Source organism: Gekko japonicus, unplaced genomic scaffold (assembly GCF_001447785.1).
Source record: "Gekko japonicus isolate JY-2015 unplaced genomic scaffold, Gekko_japonicus_V1.1 scaffold547, whole genome shotgun sequence".
Lineage (NCBI taxonomy): Eukaryota > Metazoa > Chordata > Lepidosauria > Squamata > Gekkonidae > Gekko > Gekko japonicus.
This window is the reverse complement of record NW_015167551.1, coordinates 496277-521713: the sequence shown is the minus strand read 5'-3', so window position 1 is coordinate 521713 and position 25437 is coordinate 496277. Positions and strand designations below refer to the sequence as shown.

The following is a 25437-nucleotide window of genomic DNA, read 5'->3' as shown; positions in this document are numbered from 1 at the left end:
AAAGAGCGACTCCCCCCTAGTGCGCCCTAAAGCGCCCCGGATCCGAGCTCCTCTCTTCCTGAGGGGCTCGTTCGGGTCTCCGCTCGCGCGGATTCCCTCCTCCACCGCGGGCGGGTGAGGCGCCCTCGGGAGCAACCCGAGGATGCGTCCGCCATTCGCGGGAGCCAGACCGGAAGCCCCTACTAATTCTTTCCTTAATAACAGTTTCCACCAACTTACCCGGTATCAACGTCAGACTGACTGGCCTGTTATTTCCCAGATCTCCTCTGGAACCCTTTTTAATGATGGGAGTGACATTAGCTACCTTCAAGTCCTCGGGAATGGAGGCAGATTTTAAGGAAAGATTACATATTTTTGTCAGGAGATCCACAAGTTCACAATTGAGTTCTTTCAGAACTCTCGGATGTATGCCATCCGGGCCTGGTGATTTATCAGTTATCAGTCATAGGACCTCTTCTCTCGTCATGTCAGTCAGTCTTTCAACACCCCTCCCGAAATCAGCGGTTCTGGAGTTTCACTTGAAACTTATGGTCTGATCCTAGCTCACAGACTGTTCTATCAACAATGTTTCAGACTTCTCTAAGTGATTTTTTTAAAATACTCTTCCTTGTTTGTATAGATATTGATCTCATTGGTTTTTTTAAATTTTTTGTTCCTATCGATTGTTGGTCTGAATTGTTTGTACTTTTAAAAACTTTGAGCTGCCTTGAGTAGGTCAGGAGGGGGGAGCACATACATTTTCTAAATAAATAGGTAGTCCACCATAAGGGTTGGATCCCACAGAGTGTTTTTGTTGACAGAAGAACTTCCATCAGTTGAAATCTGTAGGATCCAAGCTGGGGATGTGTGTTAAAAATAAAGAATACAACTTTCTATTTGTTACCTAAAGTGTAGGGAGCTTAATCACTCTGGTTGTTCCTTTGCTGTGCAAGTTACTCAGGCCCTCTATTGACAAAGAAGAGAAAAAATTGTGGCCAGTGTAAAATAATGACTTGAGTCTTGTATAGTCTTTGTTCTATTCATGTGACTCAGAACCCTTTTGAAGCAAAGAATAGAAAGGGCAAGACAAAATAGCCTTTGTAAGCTGGAGATGAATTTTAGAAGCACTCTTGGCCAGTTCTGTTCAAATGGCAGTGGTTCTTCTAAGTCTACAGGATTGCACCCTTAGTTAGCCGATTCTATGCGTGTTTACTCTGAAATAAATGCCATTGTGTTCAGAATCACTTACTCTGAGGTAAGTTTACACAGGACTGCAGAAGTTTCATTCTGGACAGTGTTTTTTTTTTCCCCCTCTGGCAGAGTTGAGAAGCTTTTAGCTTGCCTAATAACACTGGGATACTTTCAAAGCAGAATGACTGGTAAACAATGAAGTTCATCTGGGCTGTTGAGCTCCTGTTTCTCTTTTGCTCTCTGGCCAGTGCCAGGCTACGCAAATAAGCAAGTAGTCATTTAGTTCTAACTGTTTAGTGAATGGACGGGATTTGTTGAGCATACCCAGGTAGAGCTGGCTGCCCCTGGAGACTTTGGGAACAGCGTTTGCCAGTTTGCTGTAGTGGTTAAGTGTGCAGACTCTAATCTGGGAGAACCGGGGTTGATTTCCCACTCCTCCACTTGCAGCTGCTGGATGACTCTGGGCAAGCCATAGTTCTGTCAGAGCTGTTCTTGAAAGAGCATTTCTCTCAGAGCTCTCTCAGCTCCACCTACCTCACAGGGTGTCTGTTGTGGGGAAGGGAAGGGAAAGGGATTGTAAGCTGCCCTGACTCCTTTGGGTAATGAAGGGCTGGGTATAAATCCAATCTCTTCTTCTAGAAGCCACTAAATAGTCTGTGGTTTTGTTCATATTGCCAGGAATGTTTCCTGATAGCTTTTTAACCTCCTTTTACCTTGTTTCTAAGCTGATTGTTTTGAAGCATGAAAGCACCCTGGCATCAGTAACATCAAGACTGCCTTTTAGGTTTGCATGTGTGACTGCTGTGGTGACGCAAGAAGGAGTGACTTGAATCTCCATGTGTAGTGCTTCTGTGCTTCAAGGCAGGCTGGTTTTTATTCCTCAGAAAACGGCTTTGGAGGGCACATTCTCTGATCACAAGTAACAGTTATGTCAAACTTTCCCTGGGTGAAATAAGTGGCAAACCTTGAGGCATAACTGGCTTTTCCGCTTTGTGCGTTTTGATTCAAACACCCTCCCCCACCCCCGCTGTTGGGGCTGCAAACTGAGGGTGCTCTTGGTTATGCAAATGGGTTCCTGCTTTCTGTAAGGTAAACTGTCTGTCTTGTTGCATTTATAGAACTCTGGGTCTCCCCACAAAGGTCATGGAGAAGAGGTTGGAAGACAATCTCAGCATCAGCTCTGTGCACGTTTTGGGAGATTTCTTTGGAAAAGCTGCCAAGTGGCTGGGCCAGTTTCACCTGCTCTACATGTGTGCCTGCCTCAACGCTTTCTGTTCCTGTACAGGTGACAGTTCACAATTATCTTTCTGAGCCATTTTTAGTTATGCTGTTTGAATACTTGGTTCAGGTTTTCAAACAGTGAGCCACTCAAAGGTTGCAATCCAAAGAACACTTTACTGGGAGTAAGTGCCTTTTAATTAAATGGGACTTATTTCTGGGTAGACCTGCTTAGGACTGGTCCCTAAAATTCTCAAAAAAGGTCCATCAAGATTAGTGACATGGTTATCTTGTATGCTGAGGTCATTTCTAGTGTTTCTAAGCATCCCCAGAATAGTGGTGGCAAACACTCAAAATGCTTTTAATTGATGGCACCTATTAGAAAGATAATTTTTATAGGTGACCCCAAATTAGAAATAAATGGATCTACAAATGAAGAGCCAGCATGGTATAGTTTTCAGAGTGTCAGGTTTGAATGCCCATTTTGTCATAGAAGCATACCTTGGGCTAGTCACAAACTCACAGCCTAACCTACCTGGCAGAGTTGTTGGGAGGATAAAATGGTGAAGGGGAGAATGTTGTAAACCACTTGGGTCCTCACTGGGGAGAAAAGTGGGTTATAAATAAATACAGATTAGAGAACAAAGCTTTTGAAATGAATTTCCCCCTGAATATCAGAAGGCCTTGTTATAATACTACAAAAAATTCAGTGACAAAATGGTCCCGTACACAAAAATAAATTGTAAATATAATTTCTCAAGTTGCACCACAGTATGGAAACATCTCACATAAAAACAAATCATGCTGGTTGTACTATAGATCCGGTGCAACTTGAGGTAACATTTGCAATATGATTTTATCAGTCTGGTCTCTCGTGCCAGATCTTAATGGTATAGTCATTTGCATTTTAATGTTCAGGCAAAAGATTGTTTTGAAATGATGAGAACAAAGTGACAGTAACCTTGATGCCATTGTCTGGGGTATCATTCCTGTCATTTTTCATATATTTTTGAGTGCATGTACATTTTCCATGCTAATTATGCAGACTAATCAAGGGTAAAGGTTTTTGTCCTTGTGAAGGTGTCTGCTTTTATCAGACTGACCATCTTTGGGCATTAAATGTTCAGACTGCTGTATTCCACTTTTAAAAAAGTAAGCCTGCTGTTTCTCATGGCTCTTTTACGTACACCTCTTCAAATACAACGATATAAGGACCCTGCCAAATATGGTTGCGTGTTTGTATTATTTGCTATTTCACCCTGATCTTTCCCTACCACTGCTTGCATGCCTTTTAAAAGGAAAAGTGGTGAATTCGCATGTCCATCCTGTTCATCTTTGATGCAATCTATGTGCCTTTTGAACTTTGGGTATTAGAAACCTCTCTCCATCAAATAGTTCTTCATTCAGGATATTTTGTTTGCAAGTTTTCAACAGTGATTTTTGGTGGAAGAATGGAATCAGAAAATTTTCTGATGTCAAAACAAAGTAAGATATGTATTTGTATTTACTGACTTTGGTAAACAGAATTTAAAAAGCATTAACTTTAATTTTTATCTCCCAATAGCAACAAATACCTGAACTGAAATGTATTGCTAGGAAAAAATGTCAAATGTGGTTTAAATGTTACAATCAACCAAATCCAAAGCTTTATATGGAAATTGTTTTTATTGGAATAATATAAAGACACCAAGTATGTATTTTCCTTACATTGTATACATTTAAGGAAAAAAACTAAAGGTATTCAAAAAGAGCTGACACATTAGGTCAAATAAAAACCAATCAAATAAATTATAATATAATTTTAAAAATTCACAATTTATCGTTATACATCTTTGTGGCACTATCCCCCCACTTTAAAAATCAAGAAAACAGTTTCACAGTTCCTAGGGATAATCACCTGAAAAACATTAAATCCGTTTGAAACTGCCAATCTTCCCTGATACTGTGTTGGATATGGAATCCATTAATTGTTAACTAATTTTATGTAACAAGGAATCTAGTAACAATAAATCTTATAAAACAGAAATCATTCCATAGAAAAATAAAGCACCAGAAGTTTTCACTGAAATTTCTGTCCCATGTTTCTGATTTTTTTCCCCCAAGGGTCGGGAGGAAATCACTTTTGAAATATTAATTTATTCACATTAAGAATACTTGCCCCATGGTTGGAAGTCTGAAAAGGTGGTGGGGTATTGTTCAGCAGTAAGTCATTTCACAGACAGGTTTTCTCAATTAAAGCCCAGCTCCTTCCCTCTGCTTGCTACTGCAAAATGTACTTTGTAAAATAAAACTTCCATTTGGCAAATTATTAGGATTAGCTTTTGCATGGCGTAGCCCTCTTAAGGGATATTTTCCTGATCACTTTCACTGGGGCAGCTGCTTTTGAGCTCAGTGGGGTTGCAGGTAGTGAAGCCTCTCCCACCCCAGCTATTGCTATAGTCTTCATAATTATCTTGTTTGTCTGAGGCTTGGCAAGTGGGAAATTTGATTAAGCTGATGTGCTGTAAGTGAATCATTAATCCCCAGTTTGGCTTGCGTGCACACACAGTTGATTTAAGACCCTGGATTTATGTTTCAGGGAGGGGGATGGATTGGTTTGTAGAGCACAGTCATCATTGTGTGTTAAGGCACTGTTTGTCTGAGTTGTTTTGCTTTTCTGAGATTAGTTTCCTGATTTGTTCTTCCCAGAATTGTGTTTCAAAAACCACTGACTTTTTTGGGTGGGGGGTTGTTTTCTTTAACCTTAGCTGCCTTTCAGGAGGGCTCTAAAGTCAGGAATGAGCCAGACTAGATGGAATATAGGCAATGTTTGTATTTAAAGGAGGGGGGTTAACTTGCAACCGAATGTTCTTTCTCTCCATCCCCCTTCAGTCCCTGCTGTGGAAATTGTTAACATGATCATGTCCTTAAATTCTGCTTATTAAGCGCATTTTCATTTTTGCCTTCTTCCAGGGAGGTCAGAGTGGCATGCATGTTCTTACTCCTCCACAGGGCTTTTTTTGTAGAAAAAGCCCAGCAGGAACTCATTAGCATAATAGGCCACACCCCTGACAGCACAGCCCATTTGGCATATTAGGCCACACCCCCATGTTACCAGAAGTGTGCTCATCCAGCCACACCCACCTTTTGCTTTTTATTCTGTTTACCTTGTTTGTTGTCCAAACCCAGGGCTTTTTTTGTAGCAGGAACGCCTTTTCATGTTAGTCCACACACCCCTAATGTAGCCAATCCTAATGAGTTTCTGCTGTTGGGTGTGGCCTATTATGCTAATGCTTTCCTGCTGGGTGTGGGCAACTTGGAAGCCAGCTGGAACTCCGTTCCTGTGCGTTCCTGCCCAAAAATAGCCCTGCTCCTCCATTATATCTTCATGACAACCCTGTGAGGTGATTTAGACTGAGAGTTGCTGGCCCACAGTTGCCCAGCGAGCTGCATGATAAACCTGGGATTTGAACCTGGGTCTCCTATATCCTAGTCCAGTATTGTAACCACCATACAACGCTGTTTTAATGTCATTATTTTAAAAGCGAATATTTTGCCCAAGAAATTTGAGATTGCCATTTTCTGTTTTATACACAAGACTAAATTAGGCCCACAGATCTCTTAGAAGGATTATTGTGGTGCCATTCATAACTTGTAAAGCAGCTCTGTGTTTGAGAGATTCATTCCAAAGTATACCAGAACATCTAGTCTCTTCTTATCTCTCCCCCTCCAAGTTGAATATTCATGTTCTGAAGAAATTCTTACTTCCCGAGAGAAACTTTCTGTTCACTCCTAGTGTGTGGACAAGAAGATATTGTCTAACTCTTACAGTGCTGAAGTTTTAAAAGTTTGTCTTGTTTTGAAACAGTAATGCAGTTGCAAATGGTTTCTGTTAAATAGGCATTTTTTTCTCTCTCAAAGTCAACTGTGTGGTGGCTGGTTATAGGGAAGCGGTTCATGAAATGGATTTGGCTAGTCTCCTTTGCTCATAACTGATTTTATTTGGAACTAGAATTCACATAAGGCTATCACGCAATATTGAAATCTGGGATGGACGGCTGGTCCAGCTCCTAGGACTGCTCTGGGAATGCATCTCCAACCAGAGGTCCATAGCTGATGCCAATGTTGGAGTTAACTTGTATTTAACAGAGTACACACAGCTCTGTCTTGAACAGAGAGGACTGCAGCAATGTGGGTTTTCCTGAAGAATATAAATCAGAAATTTTCAGTGCCATAATTAGAGCATGATGTGATTTTGCATATTTATATTTAGGAAACAGCAGTTTCAAAACACCCTATGTTAAATAGTATAAATTAAGGGAAAAATCAAAGGCACTGAAAACTGACACATTATTTAACCACACATAAATAACTGTGCGTGGTATGATTTGGATATCACTGTCGACTCATGTTTGATCAGAATCCAACTCTGTTCTGTGGAGGAAACTGGCACCTCAGTTTCACTGCTGCTCTCCTTGGCATCACTTGCATTAGTTGTTACTTCCACATCAGGTTGGTGATTACATGGTCACTTCCCCAGTGCGTGGGAAGACACATAAATAAGAATTTTAGCTTTGGTTTTGATGTGACCTGCATAGCCAATAAGGTGAATTCATAATTTGATTTTTTTTTAAATGGGTTATTATCTTTCTGTTTAGAAAGCAATAAAACATGCATGTACTCTTTCATGAATTCTAGGAATAATTACCTGGAAAATGTTAATTCTAAGTCTGAAACTGCCAAAATTGTGTTAGCAGTGGCACCGATTCATTGTTATAAACTTTATAAAACAATGAATCTTCATAAAGGGAAATTTTTGGCAGAAAAATAAAGGTTTAGGAAAAAATGTTGGCCCACACTGTTAAGATAGTACTATATAAATATTTAAGTGCTTAAAGCACCTCTTGTATATTAGTTATTCAGGAAATAACCCAGTATAATAGGCCCAGCATTACCATCCATGTATTACAGATATGGTAGGCTGGTTGAGGCTTGAAATAGTAGGATCTAGACTCATGTCATCTGCTCTTAACTATTTGAGTTTGCAGATGTTCAGAGCACCTTGTTGTAGACCCACATTCAGTGTAAACTGGTGTTTTTATTAGCTTTGATTAAATTGCTGTGTGGTAAATGGCCATCTAAGTGCAAACAAATCTTTTATTTTATAATTTTATTTTGCTTTGGAAGTTGTTACCCACAAGTGGAAGTAATACATGGCATATTCTGGAAAGATTTTGACACATAAACTTGGAATTGTGGGATTTGGGTTGCAGAATGACTCTGGGCTTCTTTTCAGCAACCTCCTTTACTTCCAGATCTTTCAAGTTTTTTTTCCAGTTTTTTCCACCATAAGGCATATGTCTCTGTAGCACTTAAACCTAAATTGAAAAAATGTGTATTTTGATTGGGGGAGGGGGGTTCTCATGCTCTGCACAGAAATACTTCCATGAAAATGTCGTATACTGAGTAAAACCCTTGGTCTATCAACATCATTCTTGTCTACTCTGACCGGCAGTAGCTCTCTGGGATCTTGAGTAGAGGTCTTTCATGTCACTTATTACCAGTGGCTAGTGGCTTGTGTATGTAAGAAGTAAGATATATCGATGTACAACAGCAGACTGGCCTGATTTGGGCATTTTCTTCCTTTGTTCCCTTCCAGTAACCCAATCCCTGATGCACATTTTTCACATACTGCTCTAATGGGTATTCATTGTCTTGGTTGAAAACGTGTCTCCTTTTGAACCCACATTTTCTGATTCCATTGGGTTAAGAATCCTTTAACATCAAAAGGCCTTTTAAACTTAACCACACAAGGACCTTTTGCTAAATCAGCTCTGAGCACCAAAAGCATTTCTCCTTTCAGTTAATGGCTGTAAGGATTCTCGTTAGAGCTGTTCCATCTTAAATATGCAAATATTCTTGGCTCCCCCCCCCCCTTGGGTAGAGAGGGTACTCATGAGTCCTGTAATGTGGATCTTGGCAGAGACAGTTTGCTTCCTCAATTGTTGTTCCAGCATTTAACAAGCTGCCCTGTGACTTAAGTACTTTCAGGGCTGGTGCCAGGTTTTTTTGCACACTGGGCAAGGCTACCTTCTGGCGCCCCCCCATGCCCCCCCAATTTTCAAAATGAATGCATTTTAGGAAGAATGAACAACACAAAATTTGAAATTGCTGTTTTTTAAAAAATTGTGAGAACAGGTAATGCAATGTCTGATTTTCTCTCTCAAACAGAAAAACACAAATCACAAAGCATTTTGAAAAATACTGTTAATTGTGATGTTGAAATTTAAGTCTCTCTAATGTTTCTATTTCAGACACATCAGATTCTCATTTTGCATGCCTTTTCTTTAGCAAATTTTGTCACCAATTCCTTCAGGTCAAGCGCTGATGCTTCAGCATGTTCAATTGAAATAGTTCCCAAATCAAGTAGTCTCTTTTGCAACACTGTCCAGCGTATGTGTGTTTTTATAAGTTTGCGTTTTGAGAAGCTGCGTTCAACACTTGCCATTGACACTCGGGTTTATTATTGTGGCTTTGTGAGCAGAATGGCCTGCCCCAAGGCCTCAGGATGCAGAGGGTTATATTAATGTGACTTAATGGTAGCATGTAGTGGCCAATGCAGCTTCCACATTTGTTGTTCAGTCACACAGTCGAGTCCTACTCTTTGCAACCCCATGGACCAGATCACGCCAGGCCTTCCTGTCTTCCGCCGTCCTCTGAAGTTTGCTCAATTTCATGTTCGTTGCATCTATGACACTGTCTAACCATCTCATCCTTTGCCGTCCCCATCATCTTTGACCTTCAATCTTTCCCAGCATCAGGGTCTTCTCCAGTGAGTGCTCCCTTCTCATTTGGTGGCCAAAGTATTTGAGCTTCAGTTTCATTATCTGGCCTTCCAGGGAACAGTCAGGGTTGATTTCTTTTAGGATTGACTGATTTGATCTTCTTGCAGTCCAAGGGACTCTCAAGAGTTTTCTCCAGCACCATAGTTCAAAAGAATCTATTCTTCTGCGCTCAGCCTTCCTTATGGTCCAACTCTCACAGCCATACATGACTACCGGGAATACCATTGCTTTGACCATGCGGACTTTTGCTGGCAGAGTGATGTCTCTACTTTTTATCATGCTTTTTAGGTTCGCCGTCGCTTTCCTTCCAAGGAGCAGGCGTATTTTAATTTCATGGCTGCTGTCACAGTCTGCAGTGATCTGGGATCCCAGGAACGTGAAGTCTGTCACTACTTCCACATGGTCATTTTTAAATCCAATCTCCATCCCAACCAAATAAAAGCATAATTTCCCTTTGTACTCTAATTCTCAATGAATGGCTTTCATCAGTGATGATTAAAAAGAACCTCCGTAGCCAAAAGCAGACTACTTCTTAGTGCCAGCTGCAAATGAGGGAAGCTACCAGCTTCTCAGAGGCAGAATGTTGGCTAATAAGCCCCTATGCCTATCAGACTAGGTACACTGAGCCTTCATCCCACAGTGTACTACTACAACAAGAGTAGTGTGGTGCAGGCTTCCGGTCTGGCTCCCGCAAATGGCAGACGCATCCTCGGGTCGCTCCCGAGGGCGCCTCGCCCGCAGTGGAGGAGGGAATCTGCGCGAGCGGAGACCCGAACGAGCCCCTCAGACGAGAGGAGCTCGGATCCGGGGCGCTTTAGGGCGCACTAGGGGGGAGTCGCTCTTTCGACCGAGAGGTCGGAGAGCGGGGCTCCCGCCATGCCCTGCCCCAATGGACCTTGCTGCGTGAGCGACCCCGAACGGGGTTTAGCGGAGCCACCAGACGTCACCGAGTGATAAAGCGACCATCCGCAAAAATGGAAAAAGAAATGATCGGCTTAACTGTGAGTTGTCAAAATGCAGAGAAAAAGAACTAAAAACGTTTCCCCCCCTCCCAGCGAAAAAGGCGAAGAGGTTAACCCTCCATTTGTATAAGCGCAAAAGAAAAGGAGGGGGGGAATGGATTGAGCGGACAGTGATGTTTTCCTTTGATGTATTTGAAACAAAGCGAGAAAAAGTTTTGTCTCTCTGGAGCACATTTTAAGAACTTTCTAAAAGTAAACAAAAAAGAAAAGATGTCGGAGCTGGGCAAAAGCGAGCGGAGAAGAAGGGAGGGACTTCCGTCTGGGCGTTTGCTTGTGCGTAAGAGCCGACTGTTTAATGTTTGGACTGTTTATGGCTGTAAATCCGACGGGAGTTTTGTAAAACGGAAAAGTTTGAACTGTGACAGCGAAGAGTGCCTGGCAAGCGCTTATATAAGTCAACAGTTGCGAGGAGGACCCAGTAGAGAGTATGGGAGCAGATATAAAAGCGAAAATGAAATTAATACCATTCTCAAAGCTGGGGACCTCCAGTAATGGCATGAAAGGAAGAGGATTTATAGTGCATGAACTGAGAGTGTTAACAGCAACCCGAAGGAGGATCTAACAAGCCGGAAGGAGAAGACAACAGAGGAAGCTCCTCCACATCAGCGATAGTAAAAGTACCCAGCACGCAAAGAAGCGGTTCTGAATGTGCCCAGAAGAGATTTTTTTTATTAACAGAAATTCAAAGGAACATTACTAACATACTAACAGAGAATTACACGTGACCGGACTAAGAAAAGAAGTTTGACAACACACAGAAGAAGCCCAAGAAGATTAATTGGACATTACTAACAGTTTAATTTACCAGTTTATATATCACTCAGCTTTCTCTTTCTCCCACTGTCTACCCTTCCCATTTTTTCTTTTAAGCGAAATACCTCCCCTTTTTAGGGGAGTCAATAAAATCTTTATTAAAAAAAATAAAAAAAGAGTAGTGTGGTGCACTTCCTAAACATTTAAAACATCCAACTCACATTGTGCTAAGGAAGCCAGGACGTGGCTGACCACTGGCACCGGGTATGCATGGTCCTGCAGAGCCTTGTTAATTGTACATTTATAATCTGCACAGATGCGGACGTCCCCATAGGGCTTCACTGGGGTCATGATGGGGGTCTCCCATAGGGCGTGTAGCACGGGTTCTAGGACTCTGCATCTATTTTTGGCTTGAGGGCGAATGGGACTCGCCTGGCCTTCAGCCGTATGGGCCGTATGTCTGGGTTGAGCTGTAGGGTGACAGGTAGCCCGGTGTAACGCCCGAGCGTCCTGTCAAAAACTGCGGGGAACTCGTCGCATACCCCTTGAAAGTCTTTTTGCTTCACGTGGTTCATCCCGGTCACCCCAATTCCCAGTAGCTCGAACCATGCCAGTCAAATGAGGCGTGTGCGCTTCCCTTTAACCACAAGCAAATCCAGCAGACCCTCAAAGTTGCGGTACTGCACCCTGAATTTTCCCTCCCCCAATAAGGGCACTTTGTTCTTTGAAAATTCCCATAGAGTAAACCCTACTGGCTGTAAGGGGGGGGCTGTTTGGGCATAGTCTTTTGAACGTGTCCTCCAAATGATTGAAAGGGAAGACCCGGTATCTAGGTCCATTGAGCAGGGGCATCCCTCCATTAAGACAGTCACGTTAATTTTGTTAGAGGAACTCTTGGGGTAAGTGCAGTACCTGGTGCTGCTGAACGGACATGGTGTTGAGTTCAGTGGAGCTCGTAGGGTTGGTGGTTGCTGCTGGATGCCTCTGGTTTCCCTTGGCCTGACATGCTCGGGCGATGTGGCCGACCTTCCCACAGCTTCAGTATGTGAGTCAGATAGCTGCACATAAAAGGAAATGCATCCCAAGCCTTCCACGGTCTAAAAGGCTGTGGTGAAACTTTCATTCCCACCCCACAAGTTAACACAGTGCTCCAAACGGCATTTTTAATGGAATAATGGGGGGGGGGGCGCCAAAGTCTTCCAAGACCAGTCTCTGGGCGCAGAACTGTCCGCATCCAAAACTTGCTCTTAACTCCACGGAAATCTTCCACCCCCATCGGTTGCAAAGCCACCTCACCTCTGCCTCCCCCACTTTCCCCACCATTGGTCTCCGCCTAACCTCAAATGGAAACATGCCTTGGAAACTGAGCCGAGCAGCAGGGCTTTTGGTGAGTGAGGCGAGGCCCGGGGAGGGGCGGCAGGCAGGCCAGCAGCAGCGGGGCGCCCTCCAAGGAGCAGGACAAGCAGAGCAGCGAGCCAAGCAGGTCTTTGGTGACTGGTGGGCAGGCGAGTGAGGAGGGGAGAGGAGGCGGCAGGCAGGCCAGCAGGGCTCCTCTGACAGAGGAGGAGGCAGGAGCATAGCACAGGGGGGAGCAGGGTGGTGAGGCGAGACAAGGGGCGGGGCAGCAGGCAGGCCAGCCTGGCGCTTCCTTTAAGGTGCCGCCCCTAGGCAATTGCCTTACCCCGCCTTATGGAAGATTCGGCGCTGAGTACTTACAAAAATGAAGGCTTCAGAAGCCATTGTTTTCTGTGTATTTGGATAACAAAATAAACACTTCAGTATAGGGTTGGGAAAGTGGTCAGCTGGCTTTATTTGACTAGTGAGTTGTCTGCTTCATTTGACCATATTCTTCAGATTTCTCAGGAAGCCTGTGCAGATCTTTCAGCTATCTTCCATTGGAGTCCAGGCATTTTAAAAATTCTGTTCATTTGTACTTCACCTTTCCTTTCCGAAGCTCAGCGCAATGGCACATCTGTGAGGTCAAGGCCTGGTTCATACATGCAGAATGAGATCGTAATGAGTTGGTGAAGTCCTAAGAAAGTCCAGTGAACAGCACAGCTTCAGATTGTAGGTGGTGGATTCTGGCTTTGAGTGTTCTGTCGCATAAAAAGCTCCATGCCACCTTGCATCCGCATGGCGCTTCTATTCTAGGAGAGCCAGCATGGGGTAGTGCGGGGGGGGGGGGCAAACTGCAGCTCAGGAGCCGCATGCAGCTCCTTCACACAGTCTCATTTAACGTTAATAAAAATCAGATTTGCATATTTTTCAATAGAAAATGTGTGTGTAACATTTGTTCGTGTCTTGTGGCTCTCAAACATCTGACGATTATTCTGTGTGCCTGTTACGTTAAGCAGGTTTGGCCACCCCTGGTGTAGTGGTTAAATTGTCAGACTAAGTCCCGGGAGACCCAGGTTCAATCTGCACTCTGTCATGGAAGCTTGCTGGGTAACCTTGGGCACACTCAGTCTAACCTACCTCACAGGGTTGTTGTGAGGGTAAAGCGGCGGAGAGAGGAGCAATATAAGATGCTTCGGGTCCCCTCGAGAAGAAAGGTGGAATATAAATAAAGTAAATAAATAATAAATAAACTCTCTGCATAGTGCAAAATAATAAATGGATGCAGATATGCCACTAAAAAGGCAATATTCAGAAACCAGTGGTAGAGCATTTGAACTAATTGGGAATCATTAGTTACCAGCAAAAGAACTTCTAAGGGAAATGCTCACTTGAAACCGCTGTTTTTATTTGTTTACATTGATTTACGACTTTTAGAAACCTATTCATAATTAGAATTCATCAAGAGGTTTGACGCAATCTCTCCTGCACCCTTGCTATTAAAAAGTTGGGTTTTCTTAGTTCAGTGAACTAAGTAGAACCCACTAAATGGTGTAGCCAAGTAGAGAAACAACCACAGTGGCACCATAAAAACTAACAAATTTATTCAAGCACAGTCTTTTGTGAGTCATAGCTTACTTTGTCAGATGCATAGAGCAACCATCCAAGGCAGCTAAATTTATACTTAGAGGTCAAGCAGCAGAAAAGGGGGTGGGGAGAGTTTACAAGAGGCCGATCAAAGCGTAATCACTCCATTCCATTCAGAATGTATAAATGACTGTTACTGCTATTATGCACTTTCTGGATTTACATTTGAATTTGACTAATACTTGCTGCATTTCACAGCCCCTCAACTCCACTGTTAGTTTATTTTTCATACCGCGTATATAAATACCTGCCTAATGAGGACCTACTGTTCAATGAAGCATCTGCTGATTACCCATTTCAGTCAAACTTCAGGGTATGAGACAGAATTGACCTTAATAGCTCTGGTGGACAATCTCTGTTCACCAATGCAGCATGTCCCAGTTGGATCTTGTTAGATCGGCCACCTGCATTTGTTCCAGTTGACCATGATATGAGGGGGGAGTGTCTAGGGTCTGTGGTAGGAGTTAAGACAGGGTTCCAGTAGTTTCATTCTTGTCTTAAAGATAGGAGTCAGAATTTCCACTGCAGAGACAGAGTCAGGCAGTTGGGATGCGCTGTACAGCTCAACAAGGGTCTATCCCATTCCCCACATGCTCTTTAATATTTATGGTAAACCATTGAGTGAGGTCATCCATAGCTTTGGGGTTAGTTGTGATCTGTACGCAGATGACTCACAGCTCTATATTCCTTTACCTAAGCCTCCAGAATCTGTTGTGACTGTTCTGGGCCAAGGTCTTGATGCCAGGAATGGGTGGCTGGGGGTCAATAAACTGAAACTGAATCCAGACAAGATGGAGGGAAAGCTGGTGAAGACTGATATGTGAATTGTGGATGGGGTGCTGTTGGACTCAGCCTTGTCAGTGGGGTATTGCGTTTAACGCCTCCCAAGCTAGACAAACCCTTTCCAGGGCAGGATTGGGCTCCTCGCCCCACGCCAGGTTCCACTGGTGTGCCTTACATCTCAGGTCAAAGAACGTTAAGCAATCTTTGCTCCATTGTACATAGGGGTCATGGGCAGCTAGCCAGGGTTTCCCCAGCGCCATAGGGAACTGGGCGGTGGGGTGTACTATAAACCCCCTCTGTTCCCAGTGGCCCCCGACCCCTACCGTTAAATCCACAGTGAGGTATTGGCAGGACTGCATGGTTGCCCCATCCATCTGGGTAAACACCACAGGCTCCTTGAGCTTAGTCACTGCTGCCCCAAGTCCCGTAACCAAAGAGGGGCTAATGCGGTCGCGAGAGCAACCTGAGTATTAAGGCTCTCACCAGTATCTGGGTGCTGGCCTCGGGGTTGAAAATTGTAACAGTAGCAAAAAATAAGGAGGTACTGTTTCTCACCGAGTCTTGCACTGAGGACGGTCAGACCTGCTGGCTGGCACTCTTCACAGCAGGTCCCGACCTTTTCCCTGTATCTGAGGCTTGTCTCCGTTGCTTGAAGAGGTGGTTCCGGAGGATGGGAAGTCTGCTGCCTGCAGGGCTCGGGGCGACTTCAGGCACTTCCCCGACATCTTCCCCTTTTTCTCACAGTGCACTTTGCGCCATTCCTCTCTCTTACTGGGTTCTTCCCCACGGCTCCAGGTGCAGTCAGCGGCATAGTGGCCAGCCTTACCGCATCGCAGGCAGAGCCCCTTGAGGCACAGCTCTCGGTCCCCCCTCCAGGACCAGGGTAATCATGACCTCTAGGCCCCTGAACTAGCCCTCCATCCCGGCCAGGGGTTTTCTGTTGGTACAGTTTCACAATGTTGTGGCAGTTTTCAGCCTCGCACACCACCTGTACCCACCCCGCGAGGGTGAGGGGTTGTCTTGGGCCAGGGCTTGCTCTAAGATGATGGCGTTCAATCCGGCTCTGTAAAATTCGATGAGTACTTCTTCTGGCCAGCCCAGGAATTTTGCCACGGTGACTTTGAACTCATCTGAGTACTCTTGCACTGAGCGCATTCCTTGCTGGATACCTCGCAATAGTGTCGTCGTCTTCTCCAGTTCTAGGGGATCTTCGAATTGGTGGCGCAAGGCCTGCATGAAGGCATTGAAGTCCCGGAGTTCCGGGGCTGCCACATTGTAGAGGCCCACGAACCAGTCAGCTGCTCGGTCACGGAGGCGTGAGCCCGCATAGTCGACCCTCTGCTCATCGGAGGTGAATATGTGGCCCCACTCATGGAGCATCTTACGTACTTGGATAGCAAAGAAGGTGAGCTTGGCAGGAGTTCCGTTGAACGTGGCTTCCAGTGCATCTCGTGGTCACTTGCATTCCTTTCCTCCCCTGCAGGCTACCGCCCTGTGCGAGGGCCCAGCCTCGTCTTCTTCCTCATCTTCTTACACCTCCTCCACGGATGTCTTAGGGGCTTCCTTCTCCATGAGCTCCTTGACCACCTTGGGGAGGTTTTTCACCAGGTACTGGTACCCTTCTTTCAGTTCTTTAAGATCGGCATGCAGACCGGCTAGTCCTTTCTCGGAGGTGGATTCTTCTTCCCACTCCTCTCTCATGCGGCTGAGCTCGGGGTCATTCTGGAACGTCCAAGATGCCCACCATCTTTCTCAATCCACTCGGCCCCTTGCTCCTCGAATTCCAGGGGTGCCCCCCCCGACCAGGCCAGTTCGTCCCAGCGATCAGGGGGTTGGAACATCACTTGCTTCTTGGGTCGTGTTCCCATAGATTTATCAGTTTTCGTCTTATGGGCTTCAGATGCCTGCTGCTCAGTTTCTGAGCCGATGCTGGCACCCTGGCCATTGCCTCGGTTACCGTTCCGTCACTGTGCTACACTAGCATTGGCCTATGAGTCCCTATGTTAACTGGTATCAAGGCCTGGCTGGGGCTGCGGGCCAGTTCTACCAACTCTTAGGTTTGAAGTATGACTCTGACTTCCTGTTTCCCTTGCAGTAACTGGAGCCTGGCGCACAATAGGCAGATGATACTGCTGTTTTCATCAGATGGATCAGGAAGCCAGGATCCTAGTACTGATACTGGTTCTGACCAGTCCAGAGGCATTACATTGCTTGCTGGTAGAGATATGTTGCATTTCTCTTCTGTGTCTGAAAGAGGCGCTGAGGGTTGAATACACAGTCCTCGCTCACCAGGCTATCCCTGCCACAGATTGTGAAAGTACCACTTCAGGACAAGAGGCTCTGGCACTTGGTTCTCTCTGGTACAACTCTGATGCTTCCACCAAAGCCCCTTAAATCCCAGGGCTCCACCTAGAGAGAAGCTACCTGTCTACTTCATAAAGGTGGAGGTAATTTCTCTTGGAGGCTCACCAAAGCTCGGTCAATTTCAGGAAAGAGTAAAAGACTTTCATTTAGGCTGAAATTTAGTAACGAGTTATCTGAAGAAGTGAGCAGTGACTCACATCACTGAAAAAGTTATTTGAACGATTTATCTGAAGAAGTGAGCAGTGACTCATGAAAGCTCATACCTTGCCACATATTTTGTTAGTCTTTAAGGTGCTACTGGACTCTTGTTCTTTTCTGCCATGATAGGAAGGGATGCAGATAAACAAAAAGCATACACGATGTCTTAAATTTTGATGGAAGCCACCTGGCAAGGCAAAATATCTATATATCTAATAGTGAAGTCGCCCCCGTGCGTGCGGATACCTAAATCCGCACATTGGGGGCACCTGGGGGGGGAGGGAGATTTTTGTGCACAGTCTCCAGGTGTGCACAAAAATCTGAAAAGTGTAAAAAAATATCAGGGGATATTTTAATCCCCCCAAAAGTAAAAGAGCGTCCCCTGTGCATCCGCAGGGAACGTTCTGCGAACTGCCTAGCTTCAGTGCGGGGGGGAGGGGGGAGAGACCGGCGAAAGCTGCAGGCCTCACTTCGGAGGCGAAGGGGGGGGAGAGACTGCCGAGGCTGCTCGGAGCCCACTCGCTTCGGAGCCGGGTGGGAAGAGAGAGAGAGACTAGACTGGGGAGCCGGGGGGGGGAGAGAGAGCCGGGAGGAAAGAGAGAGAGACGGGGGGCGAGACAGGGGTGGTAGTGGAGGGGGAGTGGTGGAGGAGACGGGGGAACCGACGAGATGGGGGGGAAGCTTACCTGCTTCTTCCTCCTCCGCCTGCTCTGTGTGGAGCTCCCCCGCTCCTCCCCCCGCGATTTTCGCGGGTCCCCTTTCTTGTATATTCTATTTTGCTAGATAGTTTTCAAGAATCAAATCCTCTCCCTTCCTAAAGTTGGCAAGAACACTGGGTCACCTGTTTAAATCTGCCGTGTTTTTATGATGCCCAACAAATTAATCAGCCTGAAAGGCCAGTACCAAACTCTAAGTTTCTAAACTATGCTTTGCTTCCAATTAAATTTACTTTAAAAAATCTGCTGGAGGGACCTATCTGGGTGCTCTGCTGAAATAAACCTCTGAAAGTTGGCTCTGGGCCCCGTTTCATTTGAAAAGCCTGTTTATTGCTGCCTTTTAGGTGAACTTTCTTTTCTGGGGGGAGGAAGCCTCAGCTATTAAATTCATGCTTCATAAGAGCCATCAAAACACCATTTTTTTTTCCTTTAGAGCTGCCAGTACATTTTCCATAGACCACTGGAAGTATCATGGAAACTCTGGCTTTGACTGACATCATCCAGTAGTTATAGTGGCACCTGCCCTTTCTTTTAAGTATTCACAGCCAGTGCTAGGAGCACTTGTATTGCTCCTCCCCTTTGCAGCAGCTGTGCTCCAATGTAGACCAATGGGGAACATAAGATTGCTATGTAGAGCATATTTTGTTGTCCCTTGCTCAACACCTAGTCTCCCCCCTTAGGATTTAGTTCTATACACATCCACAAAGATGCCAAGTGCTCGGTGAACCAATGGGGTCAGTAGCAGCAAACATTATGAGTTATACCACACTCTTCTGTAGGAAGATATCCTTTTTAACAAAAAAGTATTTATTTCATTTATATCCTGCCTTTCTCCAAAGCAGAGACCCAAAGCAGCTTGCATTGTTCTCCTCTTGTCCATTTTATCCTCACAACAACCCTGGGAGGTAGGTTAGGCTGAGAGTGTGTGACTGGCCCAAGGTCACCCAGCAAGCTTCCACAGCAGAGCAGGGATTTGAACCTGGGTCTCCCAGATCCTAGTTGAACTCTCTCACCACTATATTAGACTCTTCAAAGTTCTTCACTTAGATTTTCTTGGTAATTCTTCAAGTAATGATGTAAGCCAGGTATTCTCCATAGTATTATCCCTGTGTGGAGAATGGGCTGAATGTGACTTCTGGGCTTTGGTGCTTTAAAGATGGCTGTGTCTTCTCACAGCTCTGAGAGACGCGTGCCATGAATCAGAGGATAGGAGGGGCGCAATCTTTTGCGCTCCCCATTGAGCCCTTGCGAAATGGGCTCCTAGCCAGGGGACTTCCGGAGAGCCCTTCCTTCGGCCAACAGCCGATATAGGGGAGTTGCTCTCTGCCCCGAAGGTCCTGCCCTAATTCCCAGCATTGGACTCAAAGCGCACACCGGAACAAGCGTATGGAGGTTTGGTGATTTAACTCTGCCCAGCGAGATCCCAGGGAGACCTGCTGGATCGTCCTGAAGACTGATGAGTGAGTTAAAGTTGAAGCGAGATATCGAAGCCCTGATGCGAAGCCCCCCCAATACAAGCGGGAGGGGGGACGCCCTACCTCCTAAACGACCTAATGAAGCGGAAACATGGGGGTGGGTACTGAGCATGCAGTGGCATGGATTATAACAGAAAGACTAGAACAGAGAACTTTTCAAAAAAATAAGCGTTTACAGATCTCTGAGACTTTGGCAACTTTGTTTGGTAAATGTAAACATCCCCCCAAGATGGCGATCGGAGACTTTAAGGAAGGCGGGACCCAAGCTTTCCTCAAGAAGAAGAAGATCGGAGGGTTTGGTCAGGTGACCTAATCATAGACTCTTCCTACAGCTCAAAATCACTCACCCTCTGCTGGCTAAAGTGGTATACTGGACGGAACCGGCTCTAAATGTTGCTGTGCTTTTAAATGGACAGTGTCTATACCAAGAAGCAGTGATCTTTGATCACAGAGGAAATTAAGACTGTATGGAGACTCTAAAGTTTATTGGATGGTTGCAGGCTGATTAAAAAGCGATTTCGGAGCAAAGGGCTTGGCCATCCTTCATAAATTCTGCCTACAAAGTGAACAGTCGGATTCTCTAACCAGCGTGTGTTGGAAGCAACAAAAGGAAGGACCCCTATGATCTAAGACAAACAAGAAGGCAAATGAAAGTCCTGGGGAAAGCGGTATTAATTGGACAGAGCCTGTTATATTGAAGCTGATAGTGAAAGAAGATTTAACAGAGAAGGAAGAGGATAAATCTGTGTGATTGTATAGACTGAGGGAACCTTGGCTCCACAACGTTATATCTGTGGGGGGGGGGGAGCGTATAGGGAGAAGCTGAACTCTCTCAAGGTCTATATCTTTGTTAATTAGCTATGGAATTACTCTCTGTCTAGCCTGATAAGATGGTTTCGACAACTGAAGCGATGATTGATGATACTCCTCATGTCTGAAAGTAATTGTTAAGAGTAACAAATCTTTTCTTTAAGCAGTTTGTAACCTTCAGCACTTGGGCTTTTAGGGCCTTCTTTTTCTTTCTCCCATAGCTTGTAGTTTCCCCTCCCCTTTTCATTGTAGTTTTGTAGTTTTTTTAGAAATGCAATTTTTAAAAAGCCCTTTTGGGGGGCCAAAAAAAAAAAAGAGAATGGGCTGAATGTGAAGGATAGTGGTTTGCTTTACATGTAAGCTTTGTTCACATGTCAGAAACAAATCAAAGTTTTGTGTGTGTGAGATGAACCTGGTTTATTCCTTCCTGAAACCAGAGTGAAGTCTTCAGTCAAACTCCAGCCTCTTGCAGCAGTTGTATGTGGGCACCACAATGAAAGCAAGCCTCAGTTTAAGATGTCTGACATTTGTTTTTGTCAGTCGTAGACTGTGGCCTGACATCAGAACAGAGGCTTCGCTGCTATGCCAGTTAAGATGATGCTGACTGGAATCAGTAAAAGAAAGCAAACATCAGAATGAACATACAGCATATCTGAATAGTATACACTTCAACATCTGTCTCTCCTTTCCTGTGCTGTGTTTAAATACTAAAGTCTTGAGTGCTGTCATCTCCCTCCCTCTCAGAACTGAAACGAGCACATCAAGAATGTCCCTGTGGCCTAACTTAAACGTGTGGGAAAGCTACATGGGCCAAGGGCGGTGGAGAAAGGAGAAATCTGATGAGTTTATCCTGTAACTGTGGCAATTTATTTCCTTCTATATCCAAATGTGGGTACAGGCAAGATGGCTGCACTGTAATTGATAGGAGTAGTGTCCAGAATGAATGAAAAGTAAAGAAATCACTGGCTCAGTTAAAATTAATAGAGTGAGAAAGGCGTGGAGCATCAAAGAAAGAGAATGAAAGGGAGGAAAGGACAGAACACAAAATAGAGGAAAAGGAGGGTCTATAGAGCCCAACCACAACATTAAAGCTTAACAGGAATCATATTCTGAGTAAATTTATTAAGCAGTGCAATTCTAAGCCTATTGATTTAAATGATCCGAGGGGTCTAACTCCAGCTGTAAAAACCTCAGAAGTAAAAGTGTTACAGTCAGAGAAAGATGGGGGGAGGCAGTCTTTTGAGATGTGCAAAGACACTGCATTACCCCTAGATAGTTTTATGTTCTTATAAAGTCACTGCATTACCCCTATGTTCTTATAACTTTTGCCTGTAGTTTTAAACAACTAAATTGCATCCTGTGTGATTGAATTAATAAACTTTCTTCAAAAAAAGCTCAGCACCCTGAGCAAGACTGGGAGCTTTCTCTGAGGGTGTTCCAACCTCAGGAAGCGTGGTTTACATAAAAATCTCCCAGAGGCCTTCTCTGTCTGTCCCATAGACAGGTTTATGTGTTCTAGAAAACCCTTAATCTTTGTGGCATTGAATGACAGAATCGAATCCATTGGTGCAAAGGCTGGTAGGGATTGTGTTAAAATGAAATTGTTTGCCCAAGCAACTGTGTAATGTGCTGTCCAGGGCTATTTTTCTTTTTAAAAGGTCCTTGCAAACTTCAGAATTTGTTTTCTTTGCAGAATAAACATACAGTAAGATTTTGGGTCTAGAATACTATGGGGTGTTTTCTCTCTTGTAATTCAATTGAGTTCACATTTCTTCCTCTGACTATTTTTATCCTCATTCAAAACTTGGTAGTTTTATAACTATTCCGTATGAGGCAAGTTTAAAAGAAAACAGCACAAAAAGGAGTCAGGATACCTAGAAAATCCTGGAGTGAAATTTCCAGTGGGAAAACTCACAAGGTTTTCATAAAGCAATTTGTAGCTCTTATCCTGATGTTGTCTAACTGGCTCAGATCGGGTCAGCTAGATCCCCTTGGAAAGTTTGCAAGCCAGGGAAGCTCAATACAGATTTCCCTTGTTTGTGGTCTTTTACATCCAGGAATTAGAGGAAAGCTGATTCCAGGTCATTTTTGAGTAAGCTGCATAAAAGAGAGCAGTAAGGATCTGGGTGTGTGTGTGTCATTTTTTTTTGCCTTCATTGTGAAAACAGTTTATCCCTATTCATTTCTTCTGGTTACTGTTCCTTAAGGGAATACCTGATTTTCTGAAAAATTGTAGTAAGGGTCTTTAACAAGAGTTGTCTCAAATCTTTCATTTTAATGTTTTACCTGATTACCCCTACTCATGTGCTTATTGACTCCCTCAGATTTCTCTTTGTAGAAGTCATTATCATTCTTGCCTAGCTCACCTTGTTCTTCAGTGTATTTTCCAGTTTTAGTCTTTAATAACAGTGAGCACCATGCTTAATAACTGGTTCAGGATGTGGTAGAGTTAGTGTGGTATAGTGGTTAGAGTGGCAGACTAGGATCTGGAACAATGGAGTTCGAATTGCTGTTCTGCCACGGAAGCTTGCCGGGTGACCCTGTGCCTGTCACAGTCTCTCTGCTTAACCGACCTCATAGGGTTGTTTTGAGGATAAAGCAGAGGAAAGAACAACGTTGTAAGCTGCTTTGGGTCCCTGTTGGGGGAAAAGGCGGGGTTCAGATGAAGTAAACAAATAAATGTTAATTTTCTGAGACCCACTCACTGGATTGTGTGGGAGTGCAGGCTTTTCAGGCACCATTTTCTAGTGGCAGCCCCCCCCCTTTTTTTAATCAAGAAGAGTTTATTTAAAAAATACAAAAGTAATAAATGTTACATTCAGCACTGCTGCAAGTATGATTAACGTATATATTAAGTTAGGTAAAGGTAAAGGTTCCCTTGCTCGAAAGCCAGTCGAACCCGACTCTAGGGTTGTGGTGGTCATCTCCGTTTCAAAGCCGAAGAGCCAGCGCTGTCCGAAGATGTTTCCGTGGTCATGTGGCCGGCATGACTAAACACCAAGGCGCATGGAACGCTGTTACCTTCCCACCGAAGTGGTACCTATTTATCTACTTGCAATTTCTTGCTTTCGAACTGCTAGGTTCTAGCTGGAACTAGAGACGGGAGCTCACTCCGTCATGCCGCACACTCGGGTCTCGAACTGCTGAACTACCGATCTTCCACAGCCTGCAGTTCAGCATCTTAACCACTTGAGCCACCGCAGCTCCATATATTAAGTTAGGAAGGAATTTAAAAAATAAAATCTGGGTATGGCCAATCCTGGTATACTGCCAGTGTCCCAGCAAGTCTCCTAAAGACAGGGTTGGGTGTATCGTTTTTTTGGTGGGAGGTGGCCATTCTTAGAAGTGTTCATGGACTCCTTGGTTGCCATTGTGAGGTTGTAAAAGTGAACATTTGTATTTGGGCTGTACAGCAGATGTTGCTCATGGTTCCTCTTGGTGGCTCTTTGTTGGAAGGTGACAGCTTCCATGCCACTAGTGGCAGTTCTTGTGCCTCTCAAACCTGTACCCTTGAAGGCTGAAGGATATTCAAGTGGTATTCAGTGAGGCACAAGGGGCTGCCACTTGACGGGGGAATTGGGAACAGTACCCCTCCTTTGCATTCTGGGAAGCAGTCTTCATGTGCTCATGGATTCTGATCTGTGAAGTCTAGTCATTTAACTTTGACTTTGAAAAGGTAGTTCAGGTTCTTGGAGTGCTATGAAGAAGGCTTTCATTAAACAAAGTCTCTTGGAGGGGGCATGCATTTGCACATCTTATATGACTAAAAGTTAGGGTTGAATCTGAGCCAATAATGTACTCCAATATCAAGGGATAAGAGAGTAATGTATGTAGTTTTGTAATTGCTGTTGTGTAGTTCCAAGCTCTTTAGGCCTGAACAGATGGTAGTGTTACAAGCAGGTCATTACTCATGATTATACATGTTCGCTCTTTACTGTTTCCATTCAAAAGCCTCCTTTTTAAAAGTTAGTCATTAAAATATTCTTCAGGCTGAAAGTTGATTTACAAGCTTGTTGGGGGCAGGTGCCTTGTGGTGTTAAGATTTCACCCACCAACCAACAAGCAGAATGTTTGATCCAAAAGGGTAGAAGATCTTGTGATTGCTCTAGCAGACTTTGTAGTGGGTGGTAGCTATAGTAGGAAACAACAGTTTCTACAATCCGTTCTAGTTGGAAATTGTTGCCTGCTCTTGGAGCTTTAAACCCCCAGACAGAAACTGTAGTGCCCTCCCCCCCCCCCCATAGCCACAGACATTTGCTGGCTTAAGCTTTTCAGGGTAGTTAGCTGTAATTGAGGACCCTCCCCCCCCCCAGTTCTTATCAAGGGGCCTCTTCAGGTCCAAGCAAGAGAATAAGCCTGACCTGGAAGATATCACATGGCCAGTCCTGGTCTGATGTGTACAGGAAGTTTTTATGCTGTTTAAGGTGGTTAACTTAGCTGGTTAGCTCCCTTCCTTGACCAGAGTGCAGTGATGGCTGAATCGATACCCCTTTGGTTCAGGACCTGCTGTATGCAAACTCAATAGACAGGAAATACAACTTTTCCTAAAGGAAGTAGCTGCCCTGTTAAGGGAACCAGTGCTTTTGTGGGGGTAAAATGATAGAGATTGTCCTTCCATACATCTCAGTCTCTTAAAAGTTGTCCTGGTATTTAACTTGTGTAACTATTGCCTGATCCAGAAAGCTTGGACCATTGAGATTTTGTCTCCATCACTCTGCTCACCAAATTGATCCAGATGTCCCATTCTTTGGCCTATGCCAAATGTACAGTTGCTAGAAGCATCTCTCCCTTATATATAAAGCCATAGTGGGGCCCAACATTCCAATGCACACCAACAGTGTTTGGAAGCTTGAACTGTCAGTCAGAAGATGCTGGCTGGGTTGACTGGCTGCTTTGTGTAGTCCCGCCCACGTCAGCCCCGGCCGGTTCAGTCTGCTCAGTCTGCTCTGGGCCTCTGACAGGAGAGGACCATCTGCAGACTGAACGCAGGGACGGGGCTTCTACGGCTGGGCCGCTTCAGCCCACTCTTCTCTGATTGGGCCAGCGTTTCAAGGTTATTTGCATATGGAAGCTGATTGGACTTCACTCCATTCCACACCTCAAACCCCCCCCCCCCCCGCAA

General features: G+C 44.6%; 1 protein-coding gene across 1 annotated transcript in view; it reads left to right on the top strand.

Annotated features, from left to right (window-relative positions):
- The window catches only part of KIAA0319L (KIAA0319-like ortholog), a 93564-nt gene that overhangs the window by 8124 nt on the left and 60003 nt on the right, over window positions 1–25437 (top strand). The window contains exon 2 of the mRNA XM_015413686.1: window positions 2289–2455. Coding sequence (XP_015269172.1) covers window positions 2314–2455 — 142 coding nt within the window. The 5' untranslated portion in view covers window positions 2289–2313. The remainder of the gene's footprint in view (window positions 1–2288; window positions 2456–25437) is intronic.